General features: G+C 41.0%; 1 protein-coding gene across 8 annotated transcripts in view; it reads right to left on the minus strand.

Annotated features, from left to right (window-relative positions):
• GHR (growth hormone receptor) overlaps positions 1-19,303 on the minus strand; it is a 270,875-nt gene that overhangs the window by 127,192 nt on the left and 124,380 nt on the right. For 7 of the 8 annotated variants that reach the window (XM_072824750.1, XM_072824747.1, XM_072824745.1 and 4 more), the window contains exon 2: positions 14,125-14,205. In XM_072824750.1, the coding sequence (XP_072680851.1) occupies positions 14,125-14,194 (70 nt within the window). In that variant the 5' untranslated portion in view covers positions 14,195-14,205. Of the gene's footprint in view, positions 1-14,124; positions 14,206-14,289; positions 14,309-19,303 lie in introns of those variants that run through there. The other variant, XM_072824746.1, reaches the window with a different exon arrangement.

The raw sequence follows: 19,303 nt of genomic DNA on the forward strand, positions 1-19,303 counted from the left end.
GAAGTTACATAATATACCATATAAAACTACTTCTTGCATTCAGTCATCTTCCTCAAACATACAAACAACTAACCAAAAAGCATGGGATTAGCAAGTTCATGGTTTGATTCCTAAGTGCTGAGCCAGGATGAATGTTTGGTTTGCCAACTCTGTCATTTTAGAAAAAGCACTTGGGTGTAGTTAGTATCTGGATACTTCCATGCATTTCAAGAAGAACGAATTCAGAACATTTCCAAGTTCAGCTGTTTCTTACAATCAAAGCTCCTAGGAGGACAGCTAGAGAGGACTTGCTAGGTGGATTTAATTATCAGCTATTTTTAAAAGAAACTTCGGAGTCCAAATACTGGCAAGTGAATTCCACCGTTTGCCTTTGAGGAAACCATACATGAGTGCAGGGGAGTAAGCAGGAAGTGATGGCACTAGAGAGAACTATAGTGATAGCCAGAAATCCCTTTGTTTGCCACAACTAATCAGAAAGATAATCATCTGTCTATAACTTGCAAGAATGATCCCCTTTCGTAGCAGGTGTAATACGGTAACACATTTGGATCTTTAATAACCCAATCTTTGGCAATAAATTACATGTTTCAGTAAACATCAATTTCAACAATGCAGAAGAGCACTGATGTCGGAGAACAGAGGAATCTCAGGTATCATATTACTCAGATTTTCTACCTATTTTTGATTTTCTGAATTATTTATTCACATAAAATCATATCTGGAAACCCACTGTGTAAAATAAAAATGATTTATTATATGAAGCTGTGTTTGAACAAGAACACAACATCAGAGTGCCTTGGCAAGTTAGCTCCACACTCCCACACTTTAACCCCAGCCCTCTCTGACTTTTTAATTCATCCCACTTTGGGATAATTATGCTTGGCATAGAGTAGTTTCTTGAACATCAACCTAATTGTCCCTGTTCCTTCCCTTTTGAAGAAAAGATAAACAAGGAAGAGATTAGGCTTTACTGAAAACCTAACTCTTACAGATAACTATGCCACCTACTTAACACACTATCTTGTCTAATTCACATGGATAATTTTATGAGCAAGGATTATTATCTTTATTTTAAGATGAGAAATGGAAATGCTGAAAAGAAAATTTGCTGAGATTTGCAGAGTTGAAACAGGTTGAGCTGAAACTCACACCTGCCATATTTTCGGTGTATTATTCTACCAAACTATGTTAACAGAATTGGTTAAAGCCCTCCTCAAGATGATACATTTAAAAAATAAACATCTTGCCATTGTCCCTTCATCACCCTCAGATTGAACATCACTAGTTCCCTTCACATGGTCTCAAGAGTCTTCACCATTAAGTCTGTTTTGTTCTGGTTTGTCAACATCCTTCTTAAGTCTTGGTGTCTGCAACTCACCAGATTATTCCAGACATGTTGTGGCCAGTGCAGAATCCAGAGGACTGGTGTCTTCCTTGTTCTAGACCCTCCATTTCTAATGAAAGCAGCCTGAGCTAGCTTGCTTCAGCAGCTACATCACAATAGGTTAGTTACACTGTACTTGCAATGAACTAAATAACCAGATCTTTTATGAAGAACTTGCTGTAAGCCAGGAATCTCACGTCCTTCAATTGTGAAGTTAATTTTCTTTCTTTTAAGATTTTATTTATTTATTCATGAGAGACACACAGACATAGGCAGAGGAAGAAGCAGGCTCCCCACAGGGATCCCGATGTGGGACTCGATCCAAGGACCCCGGGATCACACCCTGAGCCAAAGACAGACACTCAACCACCAAGCCACTCCGGTGCCCCTCAAGTTAATTTTCTTAAACTGAGACACATGACTTTACATTTATTCCTATTAAATTTTATCGTGGTAGTTCTGGCCTCCTACTGTAGGCTGTCAAGATACTCTGAAGCCTATGTCTGTCATTTAGCACATTAGCTATATTTAGCTCTGCATCGTCTGCAGATTTGATGAGTCTGCCTTCCTTGTCTGCACTCTAGTCACTTATTAAAAAAAAAAGAAGTCCAGAAGAAGAAGGTCTATCACAAAGGACTGAAAATAGGGCTTGGTAGGAGGGAATCCATTCCAGAGTACCACATCCATATCTAAGGAATAATAGAATAAATAATTTTGGAGTTGAAAGGGACAGATTAGATTTTTTTCTCTGAAAGTTCTATTAATAGACAAGCAACTGAATTTAGAGAAATTAAGAGCTTTTGCCCAGGACCACAGAGCTGATTACTGATACAACTAGATTTATAACCAGGGTTGCTGATTACTTAATAGTGTTTTTTCCCCCCATCACACCATTAGATGGGATCACTAAGAAGATATCCCAAATTTGGTTTAAATAGTTTCTTGATACAATTCTTTTTCTGATACCTTGTCCTTTTCTCCTAAGAAAGCAACACAAAAAGAAATTCCAGTGAACTGAAGGCTCCTATTCTTATAAGCTCAGTTTCACTTCCACTGACTCATATGGACAAATTCCATCAGAAAAATGGGGTAAGAACAATGCTCACCCAACACAAGTCCTATATACAAAATACGGCATATTTATCCCATGAAAGGTAAAATTCTGGGTAAGGAAGGGTAGATTTAGAAACAGGCATAAGTATATGGCATAATAGTGTATCTGTGTAGCATTAACTCTGTGCACATGTTGGCAGAGAGAAGAGACAATCTCCCTTTACTTTGACAGCTTCCACATTCATAGAGAATACGTGAACACCTGTGAATGATACAGAAGAGAAAACCCAGAGTTGATTTCATAAGCAGTTCTTGTACCTCCCTCCAATAATGGGGGGAGAGCTGTGTGGATAACAAGACTGGACAGCATGAGAGGGGGTTGTTCGGTGACCCAGGAGGTACTTTTCATGGAGTTTTTTTCTCAAAGAAGAGGTGGTTCCTGTCCTCATAAACTTTGGCTACTGATTTAGTCTCAGGAAGAGATGCCCATTTGCTTTGAGAAAGCTACTCATACCTCATCAGAAGTTATATATGTATTAATTTTTAGATAAATATATTTCCCTGGGTGGCTCAGCGGTTTGGCGTCTGCCTTTGGCCCAGGGCATGATCCTGTAGTCCTGGGATCGAGTCCCGCGTCAGGCTCCCTGCGTGGAGCCTGTTTCTCCCTCTGCCTGTGTCTCTGCCCCTCTTTCTCTCTCTCTCTCTGTATCTTATCATGAATAAATAAAATCTTTAAAAAAATCTTTAGATAAATATATTTTATATATGAAATAATTTATGTTACATATATTCTATAAATTATAAACAAATACATATTAATATCATTATATTAGTACATATCCTTTATTATACATACATCATATATAAAATATATATTTTATATTATATATGAAATAATGAGGTCCAACATTGAAAGTCTAAGTACTACATTAAATGTAACAAACCTGAATCTAAAGGATTTACTGAAGTAGTTCATGGAATCACTTCCTGTCTTTTGGACATAATATAACTATAATTCTTTCATAGGCTTGGACTCTCACTTTTGCCCTCACTAGCTTTGTAAACTAGTTATGTAGTTATTCTTCCCAAAGGGTAATAATGAAACTTCCTCTTATCATTGCTGTGAAGATTAACTAAGGTAATAAGTATAAGGTACTTAACACTAGAGCTACTCAGGGCACCTGGTTGGCTCAGTCAGTTAAGCATCTGACTCTTGATTTCAGCTAAGGTCACAATCTCAGGGTCGTGAGATAGAGCCCCTTGTAGAGCCCCGAGTCATCTCCATGATCAGCACGGAGTCTGCTTGTCCTTCTCCCTCTGCTCCTCCTCTCACTTGTGCTCACTCCCTTCCTCTCTCTCAAATAAATAAACAGAATCTTTTAAAAAAAAAGTAGCCACTAAAATACTTCTATGTAATTATTGCAATGAATTTGTTTTAATTTGGTGTCTTCACATCCCTGGTTCACCTAGTTACTAACCTGGGGATGTTGTCTCACTCCTCTTGACATAGTGTGTGCCACACAGCAAATGCTCAGTAAGCACTCACTGAACTGAACTGACTTGCCCAGTACGACTACCAGGGTCAGATTCAACTCACTATAGACTCACTTGCTGACTTGGATCAAATTTAATTTTATTAAAAATACAAGAACTAGCAGATAGAGGTTGTTGTTGTTGTTGTTTCTAAATCAAACTTATCCTCAGAACAGTCATTGTAAAAATGATAAATATAGAAGTGTCTCATTTAATAAAAGTTTATGCTATAAAATCAGTTCTATCGTTAAAAACACCTTAAACATTAGCATCCTCTTTTCCACAGTTTTCTGAAGGCACCACTATAATTATCTTCAGCTTTAAAAATTTCCTTGTGCAACTGCACTGCTTCCTTTTGGCACATATTGTTATAAATCCAATTCTGCACATATCTGTTTAGTTTGCATGTTTATTCAGGTCTCAGGGTTTGCAATCACGCAATTCAGAGCCAATAATAGTTACCTTACTGAGTATGTGTTTTTTCCCCACGGAATCTCAACCAGTGGTTTACTTATGTTACTTCCATAATGACCTTAAACAAGTTATTTTTTTCTATTTAACAGAAGACAAACCTGAGCATCAGAGAGTATAATAGCCTACCAAAGCCTTCGTAGCAGATGTTGTCAGTTCTTTGCTGATGTCGATCCCTTAACCACACCCTTTTTGTGCATGCAGATTCCCTGTGTGCTTTCACATCTGACTCCTGGCACCTGTGTCCCTGCCGCCCTCAGGCTGCTGGAGCCATCCTGCTTTGCCCTTGGGAGAACCGATAGCATCCTTCTGCATTAGCCCTCAAACACCAACTGAAGGCTGTTCTGGACAACTTGAAACACTACTTCCAGAGGGGACTGTACCCAGTCCCCCCCTCACTACTCACCTCACAGTACCTGATAGTGCACCCTTGCTGCTTTTTTTTTTTTTTAAAACATTCTCTGTCTTATTTCCCCCCTCCCCTTCAGCTTCTCCCTGGGACATTTTCTAACAATTTCATTCTCATTTGAATCTGTTTCAACATTTGGCTTCTGGGAGACTCACCCTTAAAAAAAAGATCACGCGACTCAGAAATTGGCAGAGCTGCATTTCAAATCCAATTCTGATAAGGTTCAAGATCAATACTCTGAAATCCCTAGTCTGGGCTGCTTTTCCTCAGGATGACAGAAGAAAGAAACAGGATCTGATATGACTGGTACAGAGACCTGCTAACTGGTCCTTCGCCCAGGCACCTCAGTAGGTTCAGTACCAGCCAAGGCCACCTGACCAGCCTCTCCCCTTCTCAGGGACTCCCCCACAGGCTCCCTCAGCCCTCTGACAGACTAAGCCTCTGGCTGATTGCTGCTGCCTCAAGGGAGTGACAGCAGTGGCAGAGTCAGAGCACCAGAGGGACATCTTGCATAATCAAATCAAATACAAATCAAACTGGGCTTCTATCAACTGATGGCTGCAATCCATCAGTAGTCCTTATGGTATCTACCAAATGCCCTCTGTGGCCAGTCTCAGTACAGTCTGGGGTTTCAGTCTTCTACCTTCTGCTTTAAGGCATCAGTAGACTCTCCTCACATCAGAGGCTCTGACTTTGGGTTCATAGCAACCCACTCCCAACCAATATGTTGGAGAAATCACCCCTCTAATTCAACAGGGAAAACTTCTATCTTAGATACATCTCATGTTAATGAAAGTGCTTCATATTCTATTTTTTCCTTAAGTTTTTTAGACCTAGGAATCCATGTTTTTAGCACCTGTCCATGGAAATAAGACAAGACAGGTTATACAGGGAGTAGCTATACTTTTGCCTCTTATCCCCATAACAGCTACAATAAACATGAATTTCAATAAACATGAGTTTCACATACAGATATGGCCAGGGTATATGCGCAGAAATTAATCTAGCTCTTCTATTCCTCGATCAGAGCTTTCCAGGAAGTCAGGCTTAATGATGGCAGCAAAGGGTGGGAGAGTTAGTCAGCCGTGCTTATGAAGTTCAGAGCAAACATCCAGAGAATATGGTGCTGGCACGGCTGACATGGGCAGCTGGGCACAGTCATAGAACAGTTTGTAAACCCAGCCAGGGATGCTGAAGCATGGCCCCTGGGGGACTTCACTGCATTTTACTCCTTGCTAGATCTGGCCAAACTGCCCCGATGTGGAGCAGGGCTCTTTGACAGACTCCTGTCCATTTCCCTATTCTCCTACTCTCATCACAACACATTTTTCCATCACCAGCTATTGTTAAGAAAAGCCTGGTGACTCTTGCTCCAACCAAGGAAGCAGCCGGGTGGATCGATGTCTGGGTAGAGGAGAAGGCAGGATATATCCTAACCATTAAGCAGCCACAAAGTGGTCCTTTCCTTAAGAAATGACCTCTTGTTTTTGAGGAGGCCAAGGCTCCTCAAAATATAGAGTGGCCAACATCACCATTTCAATCTCTGATGATGTGAATCTGTTCATTCTTACATGTAGCACATGGCTATTCAGAAGTCAAATGCTCTATACAGGATTTCTCGTTTTCCAAATTTTTAAGGATTTACTTAAAGGTTAGAGAATACAGAAAGCAAAAGTTTTTCACACTCAGAGATCAAGAAACTAAGTATTTTAGCAATATAACTTTGAATTTTAATTTTGAGAGTTTCATATTTCAAGATGGTTTCTCACCGGATAATTGGAAAGACCTGATATTTAAGGAAAGAAACTGGAAAAATTGATCCAGCTATCCTATAATCACTAATCAGAGTTTTCGAAATTTAAAGGTCAATGTCCAAAGGGGCAGAGAAAACTTGGATTTGGGATCTGCAGGCCTCATTATACCTCTGTATGTCTGTCAATATTTGAGGTGATTTAATCAGGTAGGTGGGGCATAGATAAATGTGGTGTCAGGGGGTTGATACTGGGTGACTGGTTCTTTCAATCCAGTATGTTAGCCCAGTGGCTGGTGCATGGGGTACAGAGTTCAGTTACCTGGAAAAAGGTTGGCAAGATTTAGGAAGGGCACTGGGGTCTAAGGGATCAGTGTGTAGATCAGAGTTCCAGCCTTGATGGCATCTGAAGTATATAGCAGAAAAACAAGATCATTCTATCCACAGAGAAGGCCCACAAATCAGGGCTTAGGGCAGGGTACAGGCTTGGGGCTTTTTGGAGGCCACTATTTTTAGCTTCTATAGCTGCACAGCTATTTCCAGACCCCTCCCACTGGAAGGGGTCCTAATTAAGCCCCCACTCCGTTAAAACAAGATAACAGAGCACTAATAACAGCACAGAGATATGACTGGAGGAGTCCCAGGTCAGAATTTACATTCTAATGTATTCATTCACTCCACAAATAAATGAAGATCTACTGGGGATCCTTGGGTGGCTCAGCAGTTTAGTGCCTGCCTTCTGCCCAGGGCGTGATCCTGGAGTCCTGGGATCGAGTCCCACATCGGGCTCCCTGCATGGAGCCTGCTTCTCCCTCTGCCTGTGTCTCTGCCATTCTCTCTCTCTCTCTCTGTGTGTGTCTCATGAATAAATAGATAAAATCTTTTAAAAAATTAAAAAAAAAGAAAACGTAATAAAGACACTATAATTAGTTATGCTTAAAGCTGAAGGTCAGTAAGTTGTATAAGCAGAAACAGAGATTCCTGATAGACGTATCTGGGGAAATACTGTGGATTCATTTGAATAGATGTGAGAAATATGAACCAGAGAAAACTCTGATTTGCAGCAGATGCTGATAACGGGCTCCAAAGCCCCTGGGCCCTGTGGTCTGAGCACTAACCACCAGCCAGAGCACCAAGAATCCTCTCTTTGTAGGGTCAGTTGCATCAGATTTCAAAGTGTGTTTATGTTACACATCATTACCGCCTTTACGCTGCTCACTACAGATCATGAGGAAGCTTCTCTTTGGGTTTGAGAATGACATTGTTGACAGCATGACTTAAACACCCATGTAAGTGCTGGAAAAGCCCAAATGGAAGGGTGATGGCTTGCTTGTGAAAGGTAAGGGTCGTGGCTGCTCCCCAGCACCTGATGACAAGTTAGAAGCACAGGCTATGGATAAGCTGACAGGTATAAACAGCAGAGGCTAGACCTTTCACTGATGGCTCTGAAATGCCTAACACTCTTTATTGTATAGAGATTAGAGTTAAGGTTTAAACTGAATTAACTCTGGGAAAATACCTCATTGACTTAAATTCATAGTGAGGAGAAATCCACCAGCCACAGGTTCTTCCCAAGAGGGTTTTCTATGGGAAAGGCACTGGGTGTTTGATGCCGGGCCCCATGTCTTGGAGGATGATAGCAGGCAGAGGCTGGCTATGCTGGCCCAAGCCGGTGTGGACTTCTGTACAGCCAAACCCGGGTTAGCTTCCATCCAGAGTCAGAAAACATAGTGTGTCCACGAACAGGAGCTCTGGCCCCACATCAAATCCATCATGTCAACCTCCTTCCTGTCTACTCCATAACAGGAGCCCCAGGTTAGGCTACTGAACCAAAGTGGCAGGGAGACATTTTGCAAACCAGGACTGGCTCATGCCAAAGGACTGGCTCATGCCAAAAGAGTTGGGGTCTAGGGTGAAGTACAGTCAGTCGTTGGCATGCATGAATCGAACATTCAAGGTTCAGACTATTCTTGGGTGGTCCCAGTCCTTTTATTTACTAATTAGCTGAGGCACAAACCTAATCACTCACATTGCCAGCTGCTTTGTAGGGGTGAGTCACTTAGCTATGTGTAAGCCTAACCGACCTCCCAGAATCTGCCCAGCGCAAGGCTTTGCTACTGTCAACTTTCCCCTGCATTTATTTTGCTGCACTCCATGAAGTAAGTACATGCTCTGGTGATGATACGCTATCTGGGGATACGTCCAGGTCTCAGGATAGAGTCATGAATGTCCAGAGACAACACGGGAAGGGAGCCAGGCCTTTGTTCCTCTGTGGACCCTAAACCATACTATAGCCATGCTGCACAGGTGGGAAGATAGCCGTGGGGCCCAGGCCAGGCACAGGAAGGCATGCTGGGAAACGGCACACTGCTGCTCTTAGCCTCGGTACGCTTCTCCCCTACAGAGCTGCCCCGGCAACTACCACGGCACCGTTAATGGGCTGAACTGTGTTCTGAGACTTCACTGCACTAACAGTGAGTCATTGCTGGTGATGACATTAACTACAAATATGAGAACTTAGAAGTGGATGGAGTAAGAAAGTTCTGACAGTTCTTGAAGTCAAAACTCCACATGTAATTGGACTCTAAGTACTGGTGGTTCTGTCTCTGCAACATCTTTGTGATCCCTCTATTTTTTTAATTTTTTAATTAAAAAAAATTTTTTTACCTCAATTTTTTTTTTTAACCCAAATCATCGCATTTATATCATCTCTCTCCTGGCCTTCCTCTTCCATCATCTTCCGCTACATTTATCTCTCTCAAATTCACTTTCATCCTATGACCAGTAAGATTTCCAAAGTGAAAACCTAACAGCATTATCACCCTGTTTAAAACTCTTTAATAACCTAAAGGGATCACAATTAAATGTTGTGTACTTGTCTGTCTTCTCTTCTGCAAACCATGAACTCTCTAAAAGTGGGAACATAAATGTAAAATTCATCCTTGAATCCATAAAAGTGCTCAATAAAAATGTGATGAAAGACTGTTTTACGCCATCATCCACAAAGATGTGTGCTCATATCCTCCACTGGCCCCACTCCAAAAGACAAGGCCGGGGGCATGTCAAGTTGGCCTCCTACGCCCTGCTGAACTCTAGCATCGAAGCGGGTGTGATACCATGAGGACCGAGTGATGCAGGGTTGCTGATGTACATGCACTCAGGCTGTGGCATGAGAACAGACTGAAAGATTTCTTCTTGCTCTTGGTAACAGTAAAGACAGCAGCAATCTGAAGCTCGCTGGTGATTTTTTTTTTTAATCTCAGTGTGAATGGGAACTGTTCCTTCTTGAAAACATTTAATAGGCACACCATTTACTGGTTTACCAACTACAACCATGACTCTAATACTTGCTTGATATGTATCTGGCAACCTCTCAGGGCTCTGTGGAGCCTCACTGTAACGGGGAGGGGCTTATTAAAAAATACAATGTTCCTTCCACTACATCATTATTTCCTATTTGCTAGCAATGAGAACAGCAGGGTCTTCTTTTTTCCCCATATTAGTGCTGTATTGGTTTGCATAGGTTTATTAAAAATGTTCAAAAGTATAAAGAGAACATTATTTTGAGGATCCTGATTCGTTTAGGGCATGGCATCTTACTCTTAGTGTAAATTTTTACCTTGACTGATACGGAATGATGTAGTACCTTTTAATCTCTGGAGTGATAAAATACTAATTATGTGCTTTGCCTGCAAGCCATGCCATACACACACACACACACACACACACACACACACACAATAGCCATTACACATCAATATTATATATGCTATCTATAAATATTACACACACACACAATGTTCCATAATTAGCACTTATGCTTGGCCTACAACTTTGAAAAGAACTATAACTTGCTGGATAAGTCTATGCTTCTCTCTCTTCTCATCCTCTCTAAACACTCTCTTCACTCTCCAAGGCCCAGCAAGACCTGTCTTTTCCACAAAGTTCTAACCATCTCTAGGCTCTTCTACAATTTAACTCAAATCTACTGACCTAAGTTTATTTCCGAAGTGAATAATTACAGATATAGTGTTCAGGTACGACATACTCTGGTCAAATGAATCCTATGCCTTCTACAAAGTAGTGCTCAAAAAATATCTATCAAACACTAAATGTGTAAAACAGAAGCACTCCTTGCCCAATACAGTACCTGTACGTAGTATAAACTCAGTAACTGAATGAACTGTTCTCTAATCACACCTCCTAACTCCACCTCCAAACTTCTGTTTGTGTTGTTCCTCGAGTACTCAGGTCTTTCTGTAGTCACCTCCTGCTCTTCTCAGCCTTTTTAAATTTTTTTTTTTTCCTTTTTAAGTCTTAATCCAGTTATTCTAGCTCCTGCTGAAATAACACTGATCTCCTTCATGAAGTTCCCTCTAATTCACTACAGCAAGAGCTGACCCTCCTCACTTTGCTCCTCCCAGTTTCTGGCCACTGTTTTGATAGTTAATCAACACTGCCTCCCATGGTAATTCTTTGTGCAGATTCCTGATCTCCTAGCTCAAGATAAATTCCTTGAGGGAAGAAGCACTATATTCCTCACAGCCCTATGCTGAATCTTTGAAAACAGAAAGCTCTAAGAAAAAAAAGAAAATCTGTACACTGAATGAACTATTCCAGTCCACCTTGATCTATTTTCTTTTGGAGCATCTTGACAATTTATATTCATTACACAATTGAGACCTTAAAGGTATACAGGTTCTCACTCATTTCTAGAAGTTCCTCACGTCTCAACCTGACTAAACTTCTTCAGGGCAGGGACTTGTATGCTCCCATGTTAGGCTGGTGAGCATACAAGCTAAGAGGATGCTTAGTTGTGGGCCGACTAAAATAGCAGAGATCCGACCTGATTTGTAATAGGCACTTCTTTGGAGAGTATTTAGAGCCATCAAATTTTTATTTTATTTTATTTTATTTTATTTTATTTTATTTTATTTTATTTATTTATTTATTTTTTTAGTGGAGCCATCAAATTTTTAGGCACATATCTCACTAATATCATCATCCCAGGAGCAGCAGGTCTGATGCAACCAGTTGACAGTTTAACCCTGTGAAGCCCTCTGAAAATAAGGCACTTACTTTGGAGTAAGGAGTTCTCCCAGAGACTATGTCACTGGTCTTGAGGAGCAGGTGCAGGGACTAACATTAAGGATGAAAGACAAAGACAGAGCACCTATTACAACACTTGAGCTAACACAATGGTGCACTGTTTGCTGTTCCGTTTTCATTACATTTCCCATAAGGCAATTAGATGTAATGAAAAATCCTCTCAGGGCCAGTATATTTCTAACTGCTCATCTGCCCAAGCAAGAAAAACCCTGCTCAAGGCTTCAAGTGCCAACTTTCCCCAGGCATGCAGATCTGTCATCCTTTACCAGCTCCTGGGAGACTCGACTCTAGGTAACACTTTCCAGATCCCTTACTCAGCAGCGTCACATCTTTCCCTGACCAAACTGAATTCAAATGAATGGGTGGTACAACTACAGGAGGGTTTTGTTTGTTTGCTTTTATAAACCCTTACACTATATATTTTTAGTCTGCCTTATACAATGGGAGAGAACAGAAAAAAAAAAATTGGCTACAGTCCGGACCTGGCAGAAAAAGAACCGCATGGCCCTGAATGTCATCTGAGATTCAAGCTACGTTATGTCAAGTGATCACTTTGGCAGGACTCACCAGATAAATGGCCAGAACTGGTAAACACGCTAACATGCATACGTGCTCATGTTCAAACATGTTCATCTACACCTTCTTATGGAAACATCATGCTCATCCTTAATAATCCCAGGCCATTTTAAGGTAGAACTCTGGAGCAGCCACATATTCCAAAAGAATTTTGGTTTGCCCACTAACTTAAAAAAAAGGAGAAGGAAATTTTTTCTTTTGCTAATTACGTGTGTAAGTACTGGTAGGCTACATGATTTGTTTACTGTAAGCCACTGCATTTTCTTATCTCTACTACCCCAAACAGACCAAGCAAACAAAAAAATGATCAAAAAGCAAACATAAAACCAGCTAATGGTGTTGTTCTCTCCACTCTCCTTATGAAGTTAAAGGTTTATGTCAAAGCTAAAATGTCAAAACAGCTGAAATAGATGCTCTCTGCAGACTCTCTAGGTCTAAATGTAACTTGAGCTCTCGTCTTTCAGCTGGGGATACATTTTTAATTTTCTTTAAAGATTTCCTTTGCCATACTTTTCATTTCACAGGTTTTTTAAATTCCTCAAGCCTTGCCCAGTGGAGTGAAAGCCACCTTAATGAAGAAAGTAGAGATTAAACCACCATAACTTTCGAACAGCCGAGGATCTCAGCTGTAATTCTTTGGCTCAGAACCAGGATCTAAAACCAGCCATGGGAAAAGCTGCTGAAACGGAGCCTGCAATTCTCTCCATGTTTGACTTGCATAATGTTGACACTGTAACACCAGAGAGACCCAAAAATATTTCAAACAATTATGACTTCTTTTCTATAAATATTTTTAAATTGCTTTAAAAGATAAAATAACATATTTTAAGCTTCTCACTCTCTCTCTCTTTTTTTTTACTCTGGTCGCCCTCAGCAGCTCACTACTATGGATTTATTTTTGGCTCAAAGGTCAGGGAGGACATCTTAAGGCACTACCTCTGATGTTAAACTGTGTTTTCCAACATGAGTTGTCCAGTGAGTAGGGGAATCAGCAACTCTTAAAGCAACAACTGAATGCAGTGTCACAGCACAGGAGAAATAGATTGTTTATTTCTTATGCTGTTGCCTTAGCAAAAAAAAAAAAAAAAAAAAAGTACTCAAGACAATATATAAATAAAAAAAATGTCCCACCCCTTTATAAGCACAGTTTGCTTTCTGGACAGAAAAAGCCTTCTTTCTCATCCCTTTCATTACTCTTTCTTGTTCCAGTTATTTCTGCCACAAGACATACATTTGAATGTACTGAGACTTCTCCATGGTGAAGAGGGCATAAAAATGGAAGGAGAATTATAGAGATGGCCAAGGAACTCATGAGCTCTGAGTACATTATTCAACTATTTTCAGTTGTGTCTTCCTTCAAACCTAAGCAAACGGCAATTGCCCAAAGCATGAGAGGTGAAATTTATTTGAAACCTGCAATTTCTGCTCTCAGAGAATATGATTCAGAGACCTTAATTCTGAGCTCTGGAAATCGGGGATGATATCCATAGTCACGGATGAGCAGAGTGATCAGTAGGTTAATAACTAACCTTCCAGTGCAATTTCAGTCCCTCTCCCAGGACCAAGAGACCTGGCTTGCCTTCAGTATAAATGCCCTCAGCATGATTTGCAGCATTTATTTTTGATATGCAAACACCAGATGCCAAAACTGTATTCCTCCTCAAACATCCACAGAAAACTCCTCCTGGCTTATGATTTTAAAGCTAAGATAAGTTTCCCATTTGCAGCTACTTAAAACTTACCTCTTTTAATTAAATCATCCAAAGAACTTACATTTAACAAATAAAGTTCAGTGTTATTTCAAAATACTGGGGGTGGGAATGCGAAAGCAGAACTCACCTTCACTCCCAGAAAAAGCACTGCCTGAGCCTGCCACTGCCAAGGTCAACAGCAGCTGCCAGAGATCCATACCTGTAGGACCTGCAATCACATACAAAAGAGAATAAGATAAAGCCAACTAAAAGCAGACCATCATCACTGCATACTGTTTAAAAATTGGCTAACCCATCAATGAGTTGACATGCGTGTCAGTTCTTAAAGAAGTCCTAGTAAGTTTTTCATCCCCCCAGAGTCTCAGATTGTTGTACTTTTCATGAAGGCAAACAGTAGTTTTGTAATAAATTCTACTTCTCGTGGGTGCTTGCTTCAGGAAATAACACAGACACTAGAGATTTTCACACCCTGGACAATAGCCTTAGAAGCACCTCAGCACAAAGGACCCCCACACACTGCTTCAATACTAGGGCCGGTGTGGTTTCACTTTAACTCGATCTGGAAATAGAAAAACTTGTCAGCAGTATCACCATGCATAGGGCCTTGAGCTGGACAGGCCATAAAAGGAAAAACACAACAACCCACTTGTAATAGTAAAACTTCTCCAGTGTGTTTCCAGTGAATAGAAGAACTCAACTAATACTCAGAAGACTGTGCTAATGAGCTATCATGAGGAGGTTTAGCTAGAAGACAGCAGGAAGGAGACAGTGAGACACAAAAGACAGCAAAACATCTGTGCTCTCTAGGTGGCCACCCTAGGATACCTGGTGTCCTGGGTTTTCTGTTTTAGGTGGAATGTGGTCTCTGATAGGCCCAGGAACATGAACAGCCCAGACTCAAAGAAAGGTCAGTTCACAGCCTTGCAAGCTATTTGGGATCCCAAGTGTGGCCACACCTAGACCCCTTCCGTTTGATGAATAGGGGAGCAGATCATGCCTCAGCCAGCACACACCTTTACCTGGAGGAAATAAGCTTCTTTGGAATCAATAAACCAGGTGTACACTTCTAGGATCTCTGAAGAGACAAGTTTAGGCTGGCTTAAAATGAACTCCACGCACTATCCTTTGGAGAGCTGACAACTAATGGAAACTCCTTTAAAGCTTCGCTGTAATATTTCCATAAAACTATATTACTTCTGCATCACTCAGGCACAGCTCCACCAGGGCCTCCCTCTGGCCTCATTTTCACTATTGTACGTTCTTGACAATAATGAAATAGCCCTTCTTGTTACCCCTAATTAGGCTGAAATGATGAACAAGAACGTTCATTCTCATGGGTAACAGAATGAATGGTGCGGTCCCTGGTAGTGGCCGTGATATTCTGACTAGGTATAAAATGTGATGTTTCATACTTTGACTTCTAGATGGTGGAGGGCTCACATGTCTTTCTTCAGTCCATATGATTTTCTGTTCTTAAAAAAGTCTCAGCATACACTTCTCCACGTAAACTGAGTATCTTCCTGTGTCTGAATACCCACGTATATGTCGAATGCATAAAGAACCCCCTCAAACACTGCCTCCTGGAGTCACTGACAGAGTGGAGTGTGATACCGCACATAAACACACTTGGCCAATGACAAGAGTTCACACAAATGTGAGTTGCAGTTACTGTAACATCCACGTTTTATTTTTTATTTTATTTTTTATTTTTTTAATTTATTTTTTATTGGTGTTCAATTTACTAACATACAGAATAACACCCAGTGCCCGTCACCCATTCACTCCCACCCCCCGCCCTTCTCCCCTTCCACCACCCCTAGTTCGTTTCCCAGAGTTAGCAGTCTTTACGTTCTGTCTCCCTTTCTGATATTTCCCACACATTTCTTCTCCCTTCCCTTATATTCCCTTTCACTACTATTTATATTCCCCAAATGAATGAGAACATATAATGTTTGTCCTTCTCCGACTGACTTACTTCACTCAGCATAATACCCTCCAGTTCCATCCACGTTGAAGCAAATGGTGGGTATTTGTCATTTCTAATAGCTGAGTAATATTCCATTGTATACATAAACCACATCTTCTTTATCCATTCATCTTTCGTTGGACACCGAGGCTCCTTCCACAGTTTGGCTATCGTGGCCATTGCTGCTATAAACATCGGGGTGCAGGTGTCCCGGCGTTTCATTGCATTTGTATCTTTGGGGTAAATCCCCAACAGTGCAATTGCTGGGTCGTAGGGCAGGTATATTTTTAACTGTTTGAGGAACCTCCACACAGTTTTCCAGAGTGGCTGCACCAGTTCACATTCCCACCAACAGTGTAAGAGGGTTCCCTTTTCTCCGCATCCTCTCCAACATTTGTTGTTTCCTGCCTTGTTAATTTTCCCCATTCTCACTGGTGTGAGGTGGTATCTCATTGTGGTTTTGATTTGTATTTCCCTGATGGCAAGTGATGCAGAGCATTTTCTCATATGCATGTTGGCCATGTCTATGTCTTCCTCTGTGAGATTTCTGTTCATGTCTTTTGCCCATTTCATGATTGGATTGTTTGTTTCTTTGGTGTTGAGTTTAATAAGTTCTTTATAGGTCTTGGAAACTAGCCCTTTATCTGATATGTCATTTGCAAATATCTTCTCCCATTCTGTAGGTTGTCTTTGAGTTTTGTTGACTGTATCCTTTGCTGTGCAAAAGCTTCTTATCTTGATGAAGTCCCAATAGTTCATTTTTGCTTTTGTTTCTTTTGCCTTCGTGGATGTATCTTGCAAGAAGTTACTATGGCCGAGTTCAAAAAGGGTGTTGCCTGTGTTCTTCTCTAGGATTTTGATGGAATCTTGTCTCACATTTAGATCTTTCATCCATTTTCAGTTTATCTTTGTGTATGGTGAAAGAGAGTGGTCTAGTTTCATTCTTCTGCATGTGGATGTCCAATTTTCCCAGCACCATTTATTGAAGAGACTGTCTTTCTTCCAATGGATAGTCTTTCCTCCTTTATCGAATATTAGTTGCCCATAAAGTTTAGGGTCCACTTCTGGATTCTCTATTCTGTTCCACTGATCTATGTGTCTGTTTTTGTGCCAGTACCACATCCACGTTTTAAAGTCCTAACCGGGAAGGCTCCAGGCTAATGGCCTTGCATCATCCTCATCTACTTTGCAAATGTGAACCAGTGAGCATCTCTCCTTAGATCCTTTACTAACAGGCGAATAGGCTATGTAATCTGAGCTTGGGGCCTCCAGCAGAAATACGTGAAAAGGCTAAAAATAAATATCTTAAAGGCTGAAAATGCCATCCCATTGTTAACTGGATATTTCCTTTTAAATTTTATTTTTAAAGTAGGAAAAGCAATGAGGAACTGGGCTCTATATATAGTGTTAGTTTTTACCAGCAATCCCCCAAGGCACTTAGTGTCAGGTAAAGAAATCTCCCTTGGTCTTTCTGGATATCAAGGTGTAACAGAATTCTAATTTCCTAGGCAGGGTTTTTTCATCCCGCCTGAATAGAAGGATAGAGGTTAGCATTACTCAGAAGTCTGCTTTCTCTGGTTGCTTCTTCAAATATTTCAAAGATACTGGGCAGATGCCAGAAACAAGTGAATTTTGCTTCAGATGAATAGTAGTTGACTCCCTCTCATCCTTGAACTTTTGAAAGTTGCTACCTGCAAATGAACTTTGCCTCTTCCAAATTAGCACAATATATCTCCATAGGACGTGTTCTCTTTCATAAAATGAAACAACAAATCAGAATCCCAAAGCAAAATCAACCAGAATCAATCTGTTTGTACACTCCTACAGCAGAAAAGGAGGTATTTAAAACTGTCATTCTCCCAAATAGGAGACAAGAACCGTTCACTGCACTGAGAACATTGCCCAGGGCCCCAACTCTAGCTCCAGGTAGGGGGCAGAGAGGAGGATGCAGAGGTGTAGCTGGATGCAGGAAGAGCTAACCACTGCATTCAAGACTAAGGCTCTCCTTCCACTGTTGCTGGCTTTGTGGGGCTGACTGTGAAAGCAGTCCCCTAGTGAACTGTCCCCAGGGCCAGTACACAGCTGGGCGGATGGACATTCTGTTCGATTTGCCTGGAAGCCACCCCCTTCAGTTTTGCAGAACTCCATATGGCAGCTTCTAGATAAGAGGATCCTTCTTCGTTAGGTTCAGCTGGGAGAAAGCATCCCTAGAGAGGACAAAGTGCCAATGCACAAAGTGTGAAACTTTAATGCAGTCTGTCAGCGATGTGCCAGATGTGAGCAGGAGAGAGTCCCATTATTCCCTTTCCCCAACATAAGTCTCTATGTAGACGCGGGTACCGTCCAGTGGAATCTACCAAATGTACCTTAGCCTACTGGGTTTTTAAGTTTGCAATATTTTTCTAGGGAAAATACCTCTCTAAATTTCTACGGATATTTATGCATTCTTTGGCTATAGCCTCATGGCAAGATTTTCCTTTAGGGTGGGGCAGTGGTTGGGTGGGGGAGACAAACTTCTATTCTTGCTTAATGGAACTCACACCATTTCCACTTTCAAAGCTTAAGGCACTTTGCCTGCCCTCCTCCCATCTCCTCACCCCCCCTCCCCCAACTTCCTCAAGGGAGAGCCAGCTGAAAAGCAGTATAATCCAGCTGGTGTGAGTTTTAGTTCTATAAACTGCCCAGCAGAGGAGACTCTAAATTACAGTTAGGCCTGGGATATACAGACTTTTATTCCTTGGCTATAAAACAGTACATAAACACATAAGAGATGGAGATTAAACATAATATTTTTTTCCAACATGTTATAACCAATTCCAGGCCAAGAAAGGAATTAGTTCAATTCTCTTTATTTTAAAATTAGCATGGATGTATTGAACTCCTAGAATTGTGCAGAGCACAATGGAGAATACGAAAGCAATCAAAATCATGGTTCTTTACCTCAAGATTTAGGCAGGATAGGCAAATGATATTGGGGGAAAAAGGAAGCATACTTAAAAATGAAAGAAAGACCAGAGTGAGGAAAAAAATCAGTCACTGAGGGGCTTAAAATTAGAACAAATGACAGAAGATTGTGATAGGTAAGGAATAGTGAGGGGGGTGAACTTGCATTATGGGTAAAAGCTCAGATGGTACAAACGTCTTGGGTATGGCTCTGGGTCTGATTAGTGGAGGACAGTAGGAGGTGAGATAGAGAACAAAGTTCAAAATTATGAATTAAAGGGAATAAAACTGAATAGATAAGGGAGGACTAGACCGAAACAGCAGTTCAACTCATATATTTTTAAAAAGATTGATTGATTGATTGATTGATTGATTGATTGATTTAGCATGAGCAGGG

This window comes from Canis lupus, chromosome 4, assembly GCF_048164855.1.
Source record: "Canis lupus baileyi chromosome 4, mCanLup2.hap1, whole genome shotgun sequence".
Classification (NCBI taxonomy): Eukaryota; Metazoa; Chordata; class Mammalia; order Carnivora; family Canidae; genus Canis; species Canis lupus.